General features: G+C 44.6%; 2 protein-coding genes across 5 annotated transcripts; both read left to right on the top strand.

The window, feature by feature from the left end:
* The first annotated feature begins 1,887 nt into the window (after nt 1–1,887).
* hsbp1 (heat shock factor binding protein 1) lies at nt 1,888–7,691 on the top strand. 2 transcript variants are annotated; one of them, XM_003229233.4, is made up of 4 exons: nt 1,888–2,043; nt 4,018–4,084; nt 4,808–4,924; nt 6,988–7,691. In XM_003229233.4, the coding sequence occupies exons 1-4, from the start codon at nt 1,999–2,001 to the stop codon at nt 7,005–7,007; spliced, it is 249 nt and encodes an 82-aa protein (XP_003229281.1). In that variant the 5' UTR covers nt 1,888–1,998; the 3' UTR covers nt 7,008–7,691. The 2 variants fall into 2 exon arrangements, with proteins under 2 accessions (XP_003229281.1, XP_008121420.1); XM_008123213.3 differs by having other exon boundaries at nt 4,808–4,973.
* Nucleotides 7,692–12,632: 4,941 nt separating this feature from the next.
* LOC134293636 (tigger transposable element-derived protein 1-like) lies at nt 12,633–18,146 on the top strand. 3 transcript variants are annotated; one of them, XM_062961809.1, is made up of 3 exons: nt 12,633–12,889; nt 14,020–14,090; nt 16,028–18,146. In XM_062961809.1, the coding sequence occupies exons 1-3, from the start codon at nt 12,740–12,742 to the stop codon at nt 17,760–17,762; spliced, it is 1,956 nt and encodes a 651-aa protein (XP_062817879.1). In that variant the 5' UTR covers nt 12,633–12,739; the 3' UTR covers nt 17,763–18,146. The 3 variants fall into 3 exon arrangements, with proteins under 3 accessions (XP_062817879.1, XP_062817881.1, XP_062817880.1); XM_062961811.1 differs by lacking the exon at nt 12,633–12,889 and adding an exon at nt 12,910–13,036; XM_062961810.1 differs by lacking the exon at nt 12,633–12,889 and adding an exon at nt 13,180–13,395.
* Nucleotides 18,147–18,977: the final 831 nt, after the last annotated feature.

Here is an 18,977-nt window from a genome sequence, read left to right as displayed (position 1 = left end):
GAGGCAAGTGTGAAAGTTGCCATTGGCCACCTTGATTAACATTGAATGGCCTTGCAGCTTCAAAGCCTGACTGCTTCGTGCCTGTTTTTCTTTGTTTACTGTCCTGATTTTAGAATTTTGTAAAAAAAAACTACTGGTATCCAATGGCAATCCACAGGTCGGGGTGAGCTTCCACTGTTAGCCCTAGCTTCTGCTTACCTAGCAGTTCGAAAACCGCAATGTGAGTAAGATAAAAAGGTACCGATTTGGAGGGGATGTAAAAGGCGCCCATGAAAAACATGCTGGGAATTCGATCAGGGAGATGTCCATGGACGACAGGCTGCTTGACGTGGATAAATGAGACAACAGCACCTCCCCATGGCCGAGTTGAGATGCCGGAGATGGAAAAAGAGGGAAGTCTTGCCTCTGTTTATGTGCTGTCTGTCTTTGTTGTATAATGGCATTGAATGTTTGCCATATATGTATCCTCTCGGAAAATAAATAAAATATATTATTGTTATTAACAGGGGCCTTGTCTTGATCTGGATTCAGGCCAATTCTGAGTGGATGTTGGTACCCACACCCTCAAAGTGGCAGTCCGTAATCGCGGTGGCCAAGCTGTATCCATGGGTGTTTGGAGCTCAGCGATATCCAGTATCCACAGCTCAGCTTGACCTTGAGCCTTTTTCCAACGGGAGAGAAAGCACCGCAGGAGACGCAGCAGCAGGGACGCAGGGATTAAATCCTTTTGCATATTCAGAGCGCATGGGAGAGATTTCACAAGAGCTCATTGCTGTCAGAGGGAGAGAAAAAGGCCTCGGAATGGTTCTGGTGCATACAATGATAGCCAGCACGTTTGGGAGCTGTAAAGTCCAGCAATGCAAAAACGCAGTGCGCAGTCTGTTGCTGCCTGTTGGGATCCATCTGATTTTCAGAGTAATTTCCTCTTTCAAAATACACCCACGAAAGCACAATGCAAAAGGGAGATTTTTTTTCCCCCTGTACATGCAACCCAACGCAACTGCTCTCCTCTTTGGGGATGTTTCCTCCAAAAAAACAAGTTTAGGGATCTTATGTCCCAGCAGCACTCTGTCCTGACGCTCTCCCTGCACCTATGAGGTGGTGAGGTCAGTTGGAAACAGGACATTAATTGGGATATTTCTCTCTCTATACATGTATCTTTGTGCAATGATGTCCCGGGTGGGAAGAACAGAGAATGTACTTTTATTTCTCCAGCAATATCCAATCCAGTGTCGTCCCGGAGGGCCACTTCACCTAGCAACATAACTTAGGGCCACTTTACCTAGCAACATCCAATCCAGTGTTTTCCCGGAGGACCACTTCACCTAGCAACATAACTTAGGGCCACTTTACCTAGCAATATCCAATCCAGTGTCGTCCCGGAGGACCACTTCACCTAGCAACATAATTTAGGGCCACTTTACCTAGCAATATCCAATCCAGTGTCGTCCCGGAGGGCCACTTCACCTAGCAACATAACTTAGGGCCACTTTACCTAGCAATATCCAATCCAGTGTCGTCCCGGAGGGCCACTTCACCTAGCAACATAACTTAGGGCCACTTTACCTAGCAATATCCAATCCAGTGTCGTCCCGGAGGGCCACTTCACCCAGCAACATAACTTAGGGCCACTTTACCCAGCAATATCCAATCCAGTGTCGTCCCGGAGGGCCACTTCACCCAGCAACATAACTTAGGGCCACTTTACCCAGCAATATCCAATCCAGTGTCGTCCCGGAGGGCCACTTCACCTAGCAATAATTCCCACCCACCCCTCGTACATGTTGCCTTCCTTTCCCAGCGACACCTCAGGGGGCCACTCCACCTAGCAACGGTCTTTGGTTGGGACAGACAGGCAGAGAGGACTGGGAACTACCTTTCCCAGGATGCATTTCCGCTCCTTTCCGGCCTTCCGGATCTCGCGAGAATTTCCCGAGAGAGAGAGAGCGAGGCGTCGGGAGGGCTCCGGAAGCGAAGAGGAAGAGGAGGAGGAAGGCCATGGCGGAGACGGACTCCAAGACCGTGCAGGAACTCACCGCCGTGGTGAGAGAGAGAGAAATAGAAGCAGGCCTCGGGGTTGCCGTGGCGACGGGACAGGCCTGGTTGCTAGGGAGGGCGGGGGCGTGGCCGTCCGGTCGCCACGGAGACTGGAGGAGGGGCCTGGGGCCCGGTTGCTATGGAGACGCAGGCCGGAATGGAGGCCTCTGGGGACCAAGAAGTATGTAGGCCTCTTTTGAGGCCTAATATAGACCTGGGTCTAGTTGGGTGTTTTGGACTCCAACTCCCACCATTCCTCACAGCCTCAGGCCCCTTCCTTTTGCCCCTCAGCCGCTTAAGCGGCTGAGGGGCAAAAGGAAGGGGCCTGAGGCTGTGAGGAATGGTGGGAGTTGGAGTCCAAAACACCTAGCAGTACTGCAGATCCCATCATCCATGGCCCATCTTCCCTCAAACTTCACCAGGACGTAAAGTGGGTCATGGGAGATCTGTGTCCCAAGTTTGGTCTAGGTCCATCATTCGTGAGGGTCACAATGGTCTTTGTAAGAGAGTGAAGGGACTGCAAACCCCATCATCCATGGTCTGGCTTCCTTCAAACCTCACCAGGACGTAAAGTGGGTCATGGGAGGTCTGTGTGCCAAGTTTGGTCTAGGTCTGTCATTTGTGAGTGTCGTAGTGGTCTTTGTAAGAGGGTGAAGGGATTGCAAATCCTATCATCCACAGTCCACCCTCTCCCATATCTCACCAGGACGTAAAGTGGGTCATGGGGGTTCTGTGTGCCGAGTTTGGTCCAGAGCCATTGCTGGCGAGCGTTACCGTGCTGTCTAAAAGTTGGGGTAATCTTGGAAAATATAGACATACAAACATACAATCATAAGCTTTTAATGTATAGATAGATAGCTAAAGATGTGTGGGGGCCACTGGTTTGATGCTGGCAAAAGTGATGAATAACTATGTTAATTTTTGCGGTTAATGTGGTAGCAGTTGGTCCAACGTCCAATATGGCTATATATACACACACATACATACACGCATGTATGTATATGTATAATATATATATGTATACACAAATTATGTATAATAGAGTAGGCTAAATTATGTATATGTATAATATATATGTATACACAAAATATGTATAATCGAGTAGGCTAAACTATGTATATGTATAATATATATATGTATACACAAAATATGTATAATCGAGTAGGCTAAAATATGTATAAGTATAATGTGTGTGTGTATATATATATGTATACATGAAATCTGTATATTCGAGTAGGCTAAATTATGTATATGTATAATATATATGTATACACAAAATATGTATAATCGAGTAGGCTAAACTATGTATATGTATAATATATATATGTATACACAAAATATGTATAATCGAGTAGGCTAAAATATGTATAAGTATAATGTGTGTGTGTATATATATATGTATACATGAAATCTGTATATTCGAGTAGGCTAAACTATGTATATGTATAATATATATATGTATACACAAAATATATATAATGGAGTAGACTGAAATCTGTATAAGTATTATGTGTATATATATATATATATATACACACACACACACGAAATATGTATCATTGAGTAGGCTAAACTATGTATATGTATAATGTATATATGTATACACAAAATATGTATAAGTATAATAAGTATATATATGTATACACAAAATCTGTATAATCGAGTAGGCTAAAATATGTATAAGTATAATGTGTATGTATATATATGTATACATAAAATATATGTATTTTATGTATATTTTAGTGGGCTAAAATGTGTATATGTATAATTTATATATGTATACACAAAATATGTATAATGGAGTAGGCTAAAATCTGTATATGTATAATGTATATATATATATACATATATACACACACACACAAAATATATATAATGGAATAGGCCAAGGCTTCTTAGAAACTGGATCCTGGTGGATTGAAGATATTATCACATGAAACAAAACGTTTGCGTGTTGTTTGTTTATGTGTTTGCCATCAGGTGCAGACGCTGCTGCAACAGATGCAGGACAAATTCCAGACCATGTCGGACCAGATCATCGGCCGCAATATCCTTTGAAACGCCTGCCGTTGCAAAGCCCATGCCTTCGTGTGTTGTTATGCCGGGGAGGGGTTTTAGTCGCTCTCATCCAATCCTTAGCAACGTAACGAAGAATGCTGGGAGATGCAGTTGACCTGAAAAGCCGTGTAATTTCCGAACCCCAATTTAGATGGTTGTTGTTGTTTTTATTTATATGCAGTGCTTTGGAAGTAACCCAGTGCCCAAAATATTTATTCATGGCTTAGATGAAGGTTTAGAGAGCATGGGTTAAACGGCTGAGCTGCTGTACTTGCTGACTGAAAGGTTGCCGGTTCGAATCCGGGGAGTGGGGTGAGCTCCCTCTGTTAACCCCAGCTCCTGCCAACCTAGCAGTTTGAAAACATGCATATGCAACCCCTTAATGAAAATATATTATCTTGAGAAATGATTATGGAAGACTAGTAACTGGAAAGTATTGCACTGTATGCAACAAACACTCAAAAATGTACGTCTATTTGAATGATTTTAAATAAATAAATAATAATAATTTTTAAAAAATATGCCAATGTGAGTAGATCAATAGGAGGGAAGGTGGAAGCTCCTTCCTTGGAAACTTAAGCAGAGGCTGATGGCCATCTGCCAGGGGTGCTTTGATTGTGCTTTTCCTGCATGTCAGGTGGGGGTTGGACTGGATGGCCCTTGGGTCCTGTAACAAATTATGATTCTATTAGTATCTTTAACTCTGAATTACTTGACGACATGAGCTGCCGTATTGACGACCTGGAGAAAAACATTGCCGACCTCATGACCCAGGCCGGAGTGGAGGAACTGGAAGGGGAAAACAAGGCGGCTCCAGCCAAGAATTCAAGTGAGGATGTGAAATGAGGCACTGTCCACAGACCCGGAGGGGCAGGACTGTGAGTTGCGAGCTGGGGTGGTCTCGTGGCATGTTTGGGTGTGGGGTGGGCTGCGTTGCACACACACTATGGAGAAGATGTGTCCCATAAGTCTATACTTCTTCAACATGTTCAACATATAGTTCAGGCTTCATTCTGAATACATGATAGTTACATATTTTAAGCTTTTGCAGGCAATACCTATGCAAATAGATGGAAAGAGTGTGTTTGTTTCCATTCTCTCTGTATCTGTTTTCCAAGGTATTCTACTTAATGCACAAATGTGTACAGTCGGTTCTCACATTGATGGAATTTGCAAACATAGGGGGGAGCAATTCTCTGCTCTTCCTTTCCTTTTTTTCCCTTTGTGAATGCTTGATAAGGAATAATAGCTACAGTTAGATCGGGTATGGTAGGTAAATCCTGTTCTTTTTCCTGCACAAAGCTTTATTGCTTTGGGGTGTTGTGTGTTTTTCCGGGCCAATGTGTTCTAGTAGCATTTTCTCCTGACGTTTCGCCTGCAGCTGTGGCTACTGGCATTTTTATTGCCTTGTTTGCCACAGATATTGTTCTGTGGCTCAACATTAAAATTCAGTGTTTGTCTAGTCCTCCATTATTCTTCCAAAAACTGATGTTACTCAATAAATATATATGTAGTGCAGTGCAATAATTTTAACTGGAATTTGTTGAATTGACTATGGAACGGCTTTAGGCCTTGTTTCCGGATGACGTGTCTTAACATTGGAATGTATTTTAAGTATGCTTTTATGTATGTATAAATTTTTAATCTAATTTTATTTCAAGCGTATGCTTTTATGCCCAAGGCACTGTACAAGTGCTGTTTGTAAGCTGCCTTGAGTCCCCCTTGGGGTAGAGAAAGGTGGGATATAAATAAAGGGTAGGGGTGTGTGTGTGTGTGTGTGCATATATATATAGAGAGAGAGGGGGGGGGCTAGACAGAGGAGGAAAGGGAGTCTCAGTAGGCATAAGAATACTTTGTGAAAAGGAACCTCTTTCTCAGAGGTTTTGTTTACTGAAGTTGCCCTGGAGATTTCTGCTGCTCTGGAAACTATTATTTATTTATTTTTATTTATTTATTACATCACTTCTACCCCGCCCTTCTCACCCATCAGGGGACTCAGGGCGGCTTACAATATAAACATACACAGTTGTCATCAAATTTAAAAATCCATCAAGATTAAAAATTACAATAAAATTAAGAATATCCATTAAAATATGCATAATTATACATTTAAATATACATTTAAGGCGCTTTCCATGTTCATGTGGGGTCTGTCAGTAGGTCATATATTCATATCTCATTTTTGCTGCTACTCATGCTCAAATGCCTGGACCCATAACCACATTTTTGTTCTCTTTCGGAAAGACAGGAGGGAGGGAGCCTGCCTGGCTTCAATGGGGAGGGCGTTCCATAGGCGGGGAGCCACTACTGAAAAGGCCCTGTCTCTCGTTCCCACCAGCCGCACCTGTGAGGCTGACGGGACCGCGAGCAGGGCTTCATCTGATGATCTTAAGCTTCGAGGTGGGTCCTAGCGGGAGACACGTTCGGACAGATAAGCTGGGCCGGAACCGTTATTATTATTTATTTACCAGTGGAGTCATAGGTTCAAATGGCAAGAAAGGAGATTACACCAGAACATTAGGAAGAACTTCCTGACTGTAAGAAGAGCTGTTTAGTGGTGGAACTCTCTGCCGCAGAGTCTGGTGCTTTCCCTGCTTGGCAGGAGGGGGTTGGACTTGGTGGCCCATTCGGTCTATTCTATGATTCTCAGCTAAATGCAAGGATTTTGGAGTATTTTCTCTGAAGCATTTTCCATGCAATCAATTTAGGAAGACAGTCGCTGCATGTAATCTTAAAAATACAGAATGAGAAAAACATGGGGAGGAATAAGCAAAAAAAGGGCGTGATGTTTAGTCTGGGTCGGCAGAGCATCCTGGCTTTCCCTCTTTGTTGTGCCTGTTGGAACGGCTCCTTCTCGTTCCTAAGCCCGTTTTGTGTATTTTTTCTCCACAGCTTGCAATAATAATCTGTGATGGGATCTGGAGAGGAACGTTTTGCAAGCCTACAGGGATTTCCAAGACGATGGCTAGTGTGTCGAAGTTTTTTTCTACGGCCGTAGAACCTGCATCCTTGATGTACCTTGTCTAACTACAATTTCTATCCTGGTTTTTCTTGTGTATTGTGAATTTAACACAGTTTTGAAAATTATTGCGTTCTGGTTATTAAAAAAAAGAGAGTCGGATGGAATCCAGCCAAAATTTTAGTCATGTTGCACTTTTAAATAAGCATGCATCCTAACTGTGTTGTGAATATGTAACCATTTCTTACAGAAGTGTCACAGAACTAAAATAGTTGACAGCCATGTCTCTCTTCTGACTTCTGCCCATGGGGTTTGACTCTGAAGGCCAACAACTAATAGATCACTGGATTTTTTAAATACATATTGTTCTAAGGAATCTGCTTTATTTTAGGATATGAGGATTTCCTGAGAGGCCTGAGAGAAGAGACAAATAAGCAGGGCTTCCTAAAATGGAGCCACGTTGGGTGTCATATCCCTTGTCCAAAATGATCTGAAATTGCTGAGACAGTGACGCTTTTGCTTTTTGGTGGCTCAAGTTTTGTTTTATTATGCACAAATTACTTTTAAAATTGTATATTACCTTCCAGCTGTGTGTATAAGGTGTATATGAAACATAAATGAATTTGTTTAGACTTTGGTTCCATCTCCAAGACATCTCATTATGCATATGCAAATATTCCAAAATTGGGAGGGGAAATTTAAAGACTTCTGGTCCCAAGCTTTTCGGATAAGGGACACTCCACCTGTGTAGGACTACAATTTTAGCTCTCCCACTTTTTCAACCTATATTGGGATAGAAAGGACGAGTCCCATCTGCCCTTTCGATTGTGGGCCTGAGTCTTGGAGAGAGACTGATTCATACCCTGCCATTCCATAATTATCATTTGCCAAGATAGTTTGCTGTTGTTTATTTTGGATCCTAGTCCATAGAAAAGGAAGGGACTGCCTTACAAGCTGTTTTTCCACATCTAGGAATGCTTAGCGTACGGTAGCGACAATATCCCTTTGGACGTAGTGTAGAATGAGTGACAGCTGGGTATGTTGTGCCCCATTTGCTTAAGACCTCCCACTTCACAAACAGTTTGTTTGCCCAGACTTAAAGAATGGGAATCACGTGGCCTGCCAGGGGATATTGAGGTGTTGTTGTGTGTTTCCCGGGCTGTATGGCCATGTTCCAGAAGTATTCTCTCCTGATGTTTCACCCACATCTGTTGGAGAGATGTCAGGAGTGAATACTTTTGAAACATGGCCATACAGCCCAGAAAACTCCCTGAGCCCTGGGGGAGTGTTTTTAAGATTTTTTAAAAAATACGTTTTTAAGATGTTTTTAAATTGTTAGATTTTAGCCTGCTCTTGTAAGCTGCCCCGAGCCCTAGGGGAGTGGTGGCATATAAGTTTGAATAATAAATAAATAAATAAAACACACAACAACCCTGTGATTCCGGCCATGAAAGCCTTTGACAACATGATATTGAGGTGCATTTCCCAACAGTCCCATCTCCCTCGTGAATGCTGGGAGCTGCTATCCAAAAATGCCCAGAGTGGTGCACAAGTCCTATCCCTGTGTTAAATGGGTCTTATTCCAAAGCAAAGGGATTTAGGATTGCAGCCTAAAGGTGTCCAGGAGCAGGTGATAATTTCAGAAGGAGGAACCATCTACTTCTTGTAAAATCTGAGTTAGGGCAAAGTGTGGACCTCTTGGTATTGTTGAATCGCAGCTTTGAGCCTTTCTCACCATTGGCTGTGCTGCCGAGAATTGATGGGACTTGGAGTCCAACTATTAGAGGAGAGCACTTTCAATTTAATGGGGCTGGGGAATGAGCAAGGCCTCGTCCTTTGGGGTATTCAAGTATAAGTAGCCAAGAGTTTGCAATTTGTGCTCCTGTCCCGAAACATACACAAGCTAACTTTGTGCCACCCACCGCAGTATTTGGAGAGATTGGTGCTGTCATTTGTCAAGACTGTCACAACCAGAGTTGTCCTCATTACGTGTTAAGAAAGCAAGAGGAGATTCCTAGGGAAATAAACCTCCTACTGCCAGCCTTGGTCTTTGCGCCTTTGTTGTTGAAATAGAGTCTAATAGAATTGCTGAAGTAACTCTTAAGATGGAACTGACACATACAGAGAAGGCGTGCTTTTGAGCATCTCTAGCTGTGGATTAGCTGTTGCTGTCAGTGAATTTTCAAAAATTTCATTTTTGAAAAGGTAACTCACTTGACGTTGTGTGTGTGCTTGGAAGATGTAGCTGTTTTTCCCCAGGGGAAAGGACAGGATCTCCCAATTAATGTTGACCTTTTCCCATTAAGATGAACACATAAAATCTATATTTCTGTGACCTTCTTTAAAGCAAAAACTACCAATAACTGACAAAAATATTTGGCTGTGGAATGATTACACTAGAAGCTATATGTAGGATTAATGGAAATAAGCAGCTGGAGGTCCAAAAATGAAGAGTGGAATACATACACACACACATACACACTCTGTTCCATTTTTGGATCTTGAGCTGCTCTCCTGTATGTATGTATGTATATGTGTGTGTATATATATATATTTGTGTGCCTATATATATGTGTGTGTGTGTGTGTGTGTATGCATACACACATACACACGCATACACAAACTCTATTTTTGGACCTCCAGCAGCTTTCTCTCTCTATGTGTGTGTGTGTGTGTAATATATCCATCATTGGTGGGGTTCAGAGTGCTCTGGACCAAACATAGCACACAGAACCCTGGTTCTATCTATCTATCTGGTTCTATAGTTAGGCTGTCTTCCCCTCTCTATATATGGAGAGCCTATAGAACTATATAGATAGATAAATAGATAGATAGATAGATAGATAGATAGATAGATAGAGAGCCTAACTAAATAGGAAGGCACCTATTTATTTCCCCATGTGTGAAACTTTGAAACTGCAGTGTTTAGGCTTACATACGTGTCGTTATTGCCATAGACAAGAAAACCATTGAATCTGAAAGTTCAACTGACCAAGCAGGCAGACACCAGGGAATTCCCAGCAGACCTACAAATAACAATAATGATGCTAAGACAATTAACAGCAACTCCACAAATAAAAGAGAAAAGGGTGAAAGAATCTGTTTCAAGGAGGTTGCAAATTCACAATCAATGTTTCTCTTTCTTTTCTGGCAACTCATCAGTGGAAGCAGAAAGAGCCCACAAGGAATCGATAGAATTGCAGCCCACGCTGATAAACAGTTTACTCCAAAGGCAGTCATCAAGCCTGAGTCATGCATTATGACTCCCATTCAGATATGTCAGCCCTCAGCATTGGAAAAGCACTATGTCCTAGCTGAAAAACAACACTAACAACAGATCCACGTAGTGCATACATACGGCACGCAACACTTGCCAGGTGCAGAGGAAACAACCTTTTTGCAACTTGTTTTCAAATTGATAAATTGGAAAGCAAACCCTGTTAATGAGTTTGGTGGGTACGAGCGAGAGAAATCTCAAACTGAGATTCCTGGAGATTGAATCTAACTTTTGGGGTGTTGTGAGTTTTCTGGGCCGTCTGCCATGTTCCAGAAGCATTCTCTCCTGACGTTTCACCCACATCTATGGCAGGCATCCTCAGAGGCTGTGAGCTCTGTTGGAAACTAGGCAAGTGGGGGTTATATACCTGTGGAATGATGTCCAGGTTGGGAGAAAGAACTCTTGCCGGTTGGAGGCAAGTGTGAATGTTGATTAGCATTCATTAGCATTGAATAGCCTTGCAGCTTCAAAGCCTGGCTACTTCCTGACCATTGAAATCCCATGTTTTTGCTCACTTCCCTGTTCTACAAAAGCCAATGGGAGCTTCAGTGGAGATACTCCCCCCCCCCCCCCCCCCAATAATAACTTTTCCAGGAGCTGATTTCCATTCCTAGACATAGATTCCTCTTACTTCTGGTTGTCTCAGCCCCGTAACCCTGAATGTTTGCAAGGAGGAAACCTATTTGGAAGCCTTTCTTTATCACTTACTTTCCATCTGAAGCTAAACTACGATAGATCACTTGCTTTTAATTTTACAGCAAAGACTGCCCTCTGGTGTAAATATATTTTCCAAAGAACAACAACAAAGTAGAAAGAAAACCAGACCTCAGTTCCAATTAATGATCGTGCTTTAATCACTTGCTTTCAAGGGGGTTGATGGAGTTGTAGGTGTAATGGGGGGGGGGGGCGACAAATTTATATGAAGATTAGGATAGAGTTCGAATTGTCCCATCTTACTGACTTTCTGGAAGGGATACATTGCCTTTCCCGTCTCATTTCATGATTCTAGAATTTTTTTAATACCTTCACTTCACTTCACTTTCACTTTACTTTATTTCTTAATTAGTCGCTCTCCACCAGAGTGCTTCAAGCGACTTACAATTTAAAATATTCTACAATATAAAAACAATCAACATAAAAACATTCAACAGTGACTATTTGGCAAATTAGATCTGATTTACTTAAATACACAGCCAAACAGCCAAATTACACAAATAACACAAGGTGCTAATACCACCTTGATTAGCACTGAACTGCTTTGCAGTTTCAAAGCCTGGCTGCTTCCTGCCAGGGAAATCCTTTGTTGGGAGGGAAGTATTAGCTGGCCCTGATTGTTTCCTGTCTGGAGTTCCCGATTTTTTTCTGAGTGTTGTTCTTTATTTACTGTCCTGATATTAGTATTAGCATACTAATAATATAATATATTGAATATAGTTATAATATTGATAATATTATAATGTAATAAAACATAGTAATAGTACACTATTATAATTGTATATTATATAGTACATGCAATATTACTAGGAATATTACAATATAGTGAGTCCCCTGTTGGGTGAGAAGGGTGGGATACAAATGTTGTAATAATAATAAATAAAATAGCCGTATAGTACAATATAGTAATATATAATGCTTATATTGTGCTATGCTAACAATATAATTTATTGTATGTACATATAACTTGTAAGCTGCCCTGAGTCCCCTTTGGGGTGAGAAGGGCGGGATATAAATGTCGCTAATAATAATAATAATGGGTTGTTGTATGTCTTTCGGGCTGTGTGGCCATGTTCCAGAAGCATTCTGGAATGCTTCTGGAACATGGCCACACAGCCCGAAAGACATACAACAACCCTGTGATTCTGGCTATGAAAGCCTTCGACAACACAATAATAATAATAATAATAATAATAATAATAATAATAATAATAATAAGGTTTTTAATAAAGGATGCCCCCCAAGGCAAGAAGCAGCCAGGCTTTGCAGCTGCAAGGCTAATGGCAACATTATTTATTTATTTATTTGCTAAATTTATATTCCAGCCTTTTCACCCCGAAGGGGACTCAGAGCGGCTTACAAATTAAATTTACATACAATAATATATTATTAGCATAGTACAATACTGGTAAAAAATTACTATATTGTACTGTATCAATATATGGTAATATTATTAGTAATATTACATGTAAAATATAATATATAATTAATATTATTACATTGTATTATTAGTATTAGAAGACTCACAGCAGCCCAATGTAATTATAATCGTAGTAATAATAATACAGATTCTTCGTCCTTCCAGGTGTTTTGGACTACAACTCCCACCATTCCTAGCGCTCTGGCGCCTATCGCGGGCCGGAAACGAGGCCTGACTCGCTCTTTCCGGCCCCCTCCCTCCCTCCCCGTCCGCCATGTTGCCCGTCTCGCGAGACTCTCCGGGAAGTGGGCGAAAGGCCGAGGAGGAGGCGGGCCAGGGCGGCGGAGGCAGAGGCAGGCAGGCGGGCCGGCCCGGGCGGGACTCGGAGGCCCATTATCCGCTGCCGGGGCCGACGGGAAGCCGGGTAGGGCAACAAGGAGAAGATGGGAAGAGGTGTACTGCGGGGTTACCATGGAGACGGGGCCTGCAGGGAGGAGGAGTCGCCATGGAGACGGGGGCGGGGACAGGCTCTCTGTGGCGAGGCCCAAAGAAGGCCTGGTTGCTAGGAAGGGTAAGGGCGGGGTTTAGGGTTGCTAGGGAGGGGAGGGGCGGGGCCTGGACCTTTAATCCACTGGATACAGGCGGAGGGGCGGGGCCTGAGGCTCCGGTTGCTAGGAAGTTCAAGGAGGAGCTTGAGTTACTATGGAGGCGAGGGGCGGAGCCTAGGCCTTGGGTCCACTATGGAGGCCAACGGAGGGGCGGGGCCTGGGGACCTAGTTGCTAGGCAGGTCAAGGGCGGGGCTTGGGTTGCTATGGAGGCCGAAGGAGAGGCGGGGCGTCCTGGTCCTTCAATCCAAAATGTCCTCCCTGGATGGTAAGGCCTCAGAAGTTGCCCTTCTTTTTACTTCAGACTTACCCAAATTTCCCACGGTGTATTTAAATTGAATTGAAGTGTTATTGTAATTTTTATATGTGTTTTTCATATTTGTAAGCCGCCCCGAGTCCCCTTATTGGGTAAGAAGGGTGGGGTAGATATACTGTCATAAATAAATCAATAAATACAGTAGAATCTCACTTATCCAACGTTCTGGATTATCCAACGCATTTTTGTAGTCAATGTTTTCAATACATTGTGATATTTTGGTGCTAAATTCGTAAATACAGTAATTACTACATAGCATTACTGCGTATTGAACTACTTTTTCTGTCAAATTTGTTGTATAACATGTTTTGGTGCTTAATTTGTAAAATCATAACCTAATTTGATGTTTAATAGACTTTTCCTTGACCCCTCCTTATTATCCAACATATTCCCTTATCCAACGTTCTGCCGGCCCGTTTATGTTGGATAAGTGAGACTCTACTGTACTCTCCTTAGGCAGAAAAAATGAGATGCAAAGATAAGAATAAATAATAAAACTTTGTTTATATACCGCTTTATCTCTTTGAGGGGACTCAGGGCAGTTTCCAACATGTGTGCAAAACAATCGGTTGTCAGCAACATCATACAACAACTTGAACACACACTTGTTCATGTGTTTGTTTTGCCATCAGGTGCAGACGCCGCCGCCACCGAAAATGGAGGACCGGTTCCAAACCATGACGGAGCAGCTCCTTGACCGCAATATCCTTTCATGTCTATTGCCAACGGAATCCTCTTTGCGTAAAGTAGTCATGCCTATATTGACCGCTTCCATGCCTGTGGTTGGGTCCGTTGAAAGGACATTTTCTCTTCCTTATTTGTGCATAAAAGCAGCTGAGGAAGGCCTTCATTTGCTTTGCAAATTGGGCGCTGCGGCTTCATAACTGAGTCTAGATTTGAACTGAAGCCTTTTTATTTTTCACGATTCAAGCCTGTTAGATAATTCATCCAAACAGGGATTACTTCAAAAGGGGATCAGGTGGATTTATAGGGGATTAGGCCGTCATAATAAATTCTTAATAATGCGTCAATGTTTTGTAAAAACAGTAAGATGTCCCTTATGTGTGGGCAAGCTTCTGGGCTTTCGATTACCCACAGTCAGCTGCAGCCTAAAAATATTGTTGGGCAAGGGGGCTTATTAACAAAAGACCCTCCTGATAATCGTATTAGCAGCAGCGTGACCCAAGGCCAGTAGCCAAAAGTGACAAAAAGAACAAAAACTCACAGACCAAATGTTATCTCTTTCTTTGGAGGTTTTCTTTTATAGCAAAATAATATGGTTGGACTATTTACAAGAACAAGGTTCCCATAACACAAATAAAGTCCTTTCTACTTCCTTCTTTGCTTCCATGCTGGGCTTCTTTCTCATGCAGATAAACAGCTTTGCTCTCACAGAGCCTCCTCTCACACCGAACTTACACAGGAGCTTCACACAATAGCTTTACACACAGCTTTTCTTTCATGCTGGAGCTTCTTTCACTGAAGCTTCTCACACCAGGCCTTCTCTCTCAGTGAGACCTACATGTTGCAGATTGCTCTTCTGATTCTGACGTAGAAGGAGGACATGTGGTTGAAGAGGCAGCACTTGGGGATTTGGGGATAACTGGTGAGGAAGAAGAGGAAGGAGGAGAGATGGCAGAGATCCCTACCTTTTTGGAGCGACAAAGGGAGAAAGAAGGCAGAAGAAGGTCAGCTAGGCTAGCAGAGAAAACGCCCTTGGATCAGCTGTGATGGGAAGCTCAGGGCTATAAATTAGCAGCAAGGTCAGGGGCCAGTGCTGACTGCAGTCTGTCCAGTTCTACGCCAGAAACAGCCTTGACACAAATGAATTTTTTTTTTAAAGTTTTTAGTTCAGCCAAAATAAAGATAATGCAATTTAAAAAACAGAAAGTACAATCTCGATGATACTGCACAGTCTTCAAGCAAACGTAAACAAAAGTCTTTACAGCAGACATCAAATAAAGCCTTTGATACACAGGCTTACGAGTTGCAAACAACAGGAGGCTTCAGAGATTCCACGCTGGACATCGTGCTGATAACAGACTCTCGAAAGCCAGCACTGGCCCCTAGCCTTGCTGCTAATTTATAGCCCTGAGCTTCCCAGGACAGCTGACCCTAGGGCGAGGTCTGATTGCTCAGCCTTCTGCCTTTTTTCTCCCTTCGTCGCTCTCAAAAAGTAGGGATCCCTGCCGTATCTGCCATCTCTCCTTTTCTTCCTCACCAGTTAACCCAAAATCTCCAAGTGAGGCCTTTTCAACCACCTGTCGTCCTCCCTCAGAATCAGAAGAGCAATCCACAATAATACCTCATACTGAGGCCTACTCACACAGTGGCCTTCTTTCATAGAGGCTGACTAACACTCCTCAGAACATCACTAGCTTTTGGCCCACTAACTCTTAACAGGCTAGTGTCAGCCACCTGACAAATATTGCTGAAAATGGGAATGGAAATCTTAAAATATATTAAATTGTTGCAGGAATTATTCTCAATTTCTGCGTAGAGTAATGAAATTCACATTGGCTTACTATATATGTTAGCTACCCAGTAGACGCTAGCCATTTTGACAATGAGGTCGACTGTTATCTTATGTCAGCGCTTGTGTTGAAAGTCACCCTTATTTGACTTAATTGTGCCTCCAGAGCGCCGGTGTAGCGAAGCAATCAACCCGAACCGGCGGAAAAGGAGCCGCAAAGTGCTGACTTTAAGCGAGAAGGTCAAAGTCCTCGACTTGATCAGGAAGGAAAAGAAGTCATGCGCGGAGGTGGCCAAGATGTACAGCAAGAACGAGTCCTCTATCCGTGAAATCATGCGGAAGGAGAAGGAGATCCGGGCGAGCGTGGCCGTCCTGCCTCAGACCGCTAAAGTCACCTCCACGCTGCGCGACAAGTACTTAGTCAAGACGGAGAAGGCACTCAATTTATGGATCGAAGACATGAACCGGGAAGGGATTCCCATCGACGGCAACGTGTTGCGCCAGAAAGCACTTAGCATCTACAAAGACTTCAGCGGGGACTCCCCCGAAAGGAGCGACAGCAAGCCCTTCACGGCGAGCAAGGGATGGCTGCACAGATTCAGGAATCGGTTTGGGCTGAGAAATAGCAAAATTACGGCCGACGCCGCATCGTTCAACGAAGAAGAAGCCACTGCGTTCCTGGCGGAGTTGAAGAAGCTGATCCAGGAGAAAGGATACCACCCGAAGCAAGTCTTCAATTGCAACGAAACGGGGCTCTTCTGGAAGAAGATGCCCAACCGAACCTATATCCACCAGAGCTTAAAGGAGGCGCTGGGGAACAAGACGTGGAACGACAAACTCACCCTGGTGCTTTGCGGGAACACCGCGGGGCATATGATCAAGCCTGGCGTGGTCTACAGGGTAAAGAACCCCCGCACGCTCAAAAACAAACATTACCTGCCCGTGTTTTGGCAACACAACAAGAAGGCGTGCATCACGGACCTCTTGTTCATCGAGTGGTTCCACCAGTGCTTCATCCCAGAGGTGAAGAAGTACCTGCAAGAGGAAGGGTTGGACTTCAAAGTCCTGCTCATTATAGACAATTCCCCCGGCCACCCCGAATCCATCCGCTTTGAGGACGAAGACGTCAAGGTGGTCTTCCTGCCTCCGAACACGAGCGCCTTGCTTCAGCCCCTGGAGCAGGGCATCATTCAGTTCGTCAAGGCCACGTACACCCGCCTGGTGTTCGACTGCATCCTGTCCGCCATCGACGCCGACCCAAACGTGGACATCATCCAGTGTTGGAGATCCTTCAGCATCGACGATGCCATCACGTTCATCAAGGCGGCCATGGGGGAGCTGAAACCGGAGACCGTCAACGCCTGTTGGAAGAACTTGTGGAGCGGAGTCGTGAACGATTGCAAAGACTTCCCGGAGATCGACGGGGACGTCCGGAAAATCATCATCACAGCAAAACAGTTCGAGGGAGAAGGGTTTGCCGGCGGCCTCGATGAAGGCTCGACAGAACATGCCGAGTCCCATCAAGCAGCATTGATGGATGAGAAGTTGAGAGAACTCGGTCAGTCGTTCACGGCGATGAAGGAGGAAGAGGAGGAATCCGACGGAGAGTCGCCCAGGTGGACAATGCAGAGATTTGCCGAAGTGTTTCAGATCGCGCAGACGCTGACGGACAAAATTATGGAGTACGACCCGTGCCTGGAGCGCAGCACCAAAGTCCTCCGCTTGATCACGAAAGGGTTGCAGCCTCTGCAGCATCACTTCGACGAGCTGAAAAGGAAAAGAGAACGGCTTCGTATTCCAGCGTCCTTCCAAAAGGTTTTGGCCAACGAACCTTCAGCCGTCGAGGATCCCCAGCCGTTGACATCATCTGCGTCGGACATCCAACCGCTGGCAACACCGTGAGTCGGTGCTCGAGAATCACAGGAAGGACACGATCCAGCTTCTGATGTATCATCAGAGGATCCGTCGTAGCAAAACATTACGACATTTTGGCATGGTCAGATCGGATGAAGCTAATATTGACCTTTGGGTGACTCAGTGCCCGCGTCGCATGAAGAACTTTGGGTTTGGTTTCAAGTATCCACTGAAATGACTTCGAAATCATCCACTGGGGAGGGAGGGCTATTGTGCCTTATATCTATAAGACAATCACTGTCTACGGTTTTCCTTCTCCTGTATGATATTTAACTCCTTTGACTGATGAAGTTGCCAGGAGAGCTTCAAAGCGTGTATGGTGTGTGTTCTGTTCATTTCCGGTCGGCCCAATAAAGCGATCACTGTCTTGAGGGTCCCGACTGTCCGTTCTGCTTTCCATGGCAGTCAAAACTGGAATCATCATGCAATAGAATCGCAGTTATATGACATAAACAAGCGGACAGAATGTCGGATAAGTGAAAATGTTGGATAGTAGGGAGGGATCGCTCACTCGCTCGCTCCCCTTTCTGCCTCTTCCAGGCCCTGGTTCTGCACCCCGCTCATCCCAGTAGCAAAGGAGCAGCGGCAGTGAGAGAGACAGAGAGAGCAAGGGAGGGCAAGTGAGAGAGGGAGGGCGGGAGTCAAAGGCGGGAGCGGTGGCAGAAGCAGGAGCCTGGAAGAGGCGGCCAGGCTCCAGCTTCTGCTGCCGATGCTGCCTTTGCCATCCTTCCTTGCTCGCCCACTCACTCGCCAGCCAGATCCGGGTCCTGCTGCCGCTGCCTTTGCTGCTAAGACACAGCCCCGGAGAGTGAGTGAGCGATTGAGGGAAGGTGGCAAAGACAGCAGCAGAAGCAAGAGCCTGGCTGCCTCTTCCAGGCTCCTGCTCCGGCCTTTGTCTCCTACCCTCCCTCTCTCAATTGCCCTCCCTCGCTCTCTCACTCACTCACCGGGCTGGGTCCTGGCAGTGGCAGCAGAACCAGGACCCGGCTTGGTGAGAGAGCGAGGGAGGGCAGATGAGTGAGTGAGAGTGGGAGGGCAAGTGGCAAAGGTGCAGCGGCGGCAGGAGCAGGAGCCTGGCTGCCTCTTCCAGGTTCCTGCTCCCGCTGCTGCATTTTTTGCTCATTTTCTCACTCACCGGGCTGAGTCCTGGCAGTGGCAGCAGAACCAGGACCCAGCCTGGTGAGTGAGTGAGTGAGAGAGGGA

The sequence above is a fragment of the Anolis carolinensis genome, unplaced genomic scaffold (genome assembly GCF_035594765.1).
Source record: "Anolis carolinensis isolate JA03-04 unplaced genomic scaffold, rAnoCar3.1.pri scaffold_9, whole genome shotgun sequence".
NCBI lineage: Eukaryota > Metazoa > Chordata > Lepidosauria > Squamata > Dactyloidae > Anolis > Anolis carolinensis.
This window is presented reverse-complemented; position numbering and strand designations above follow the sequence as displayed.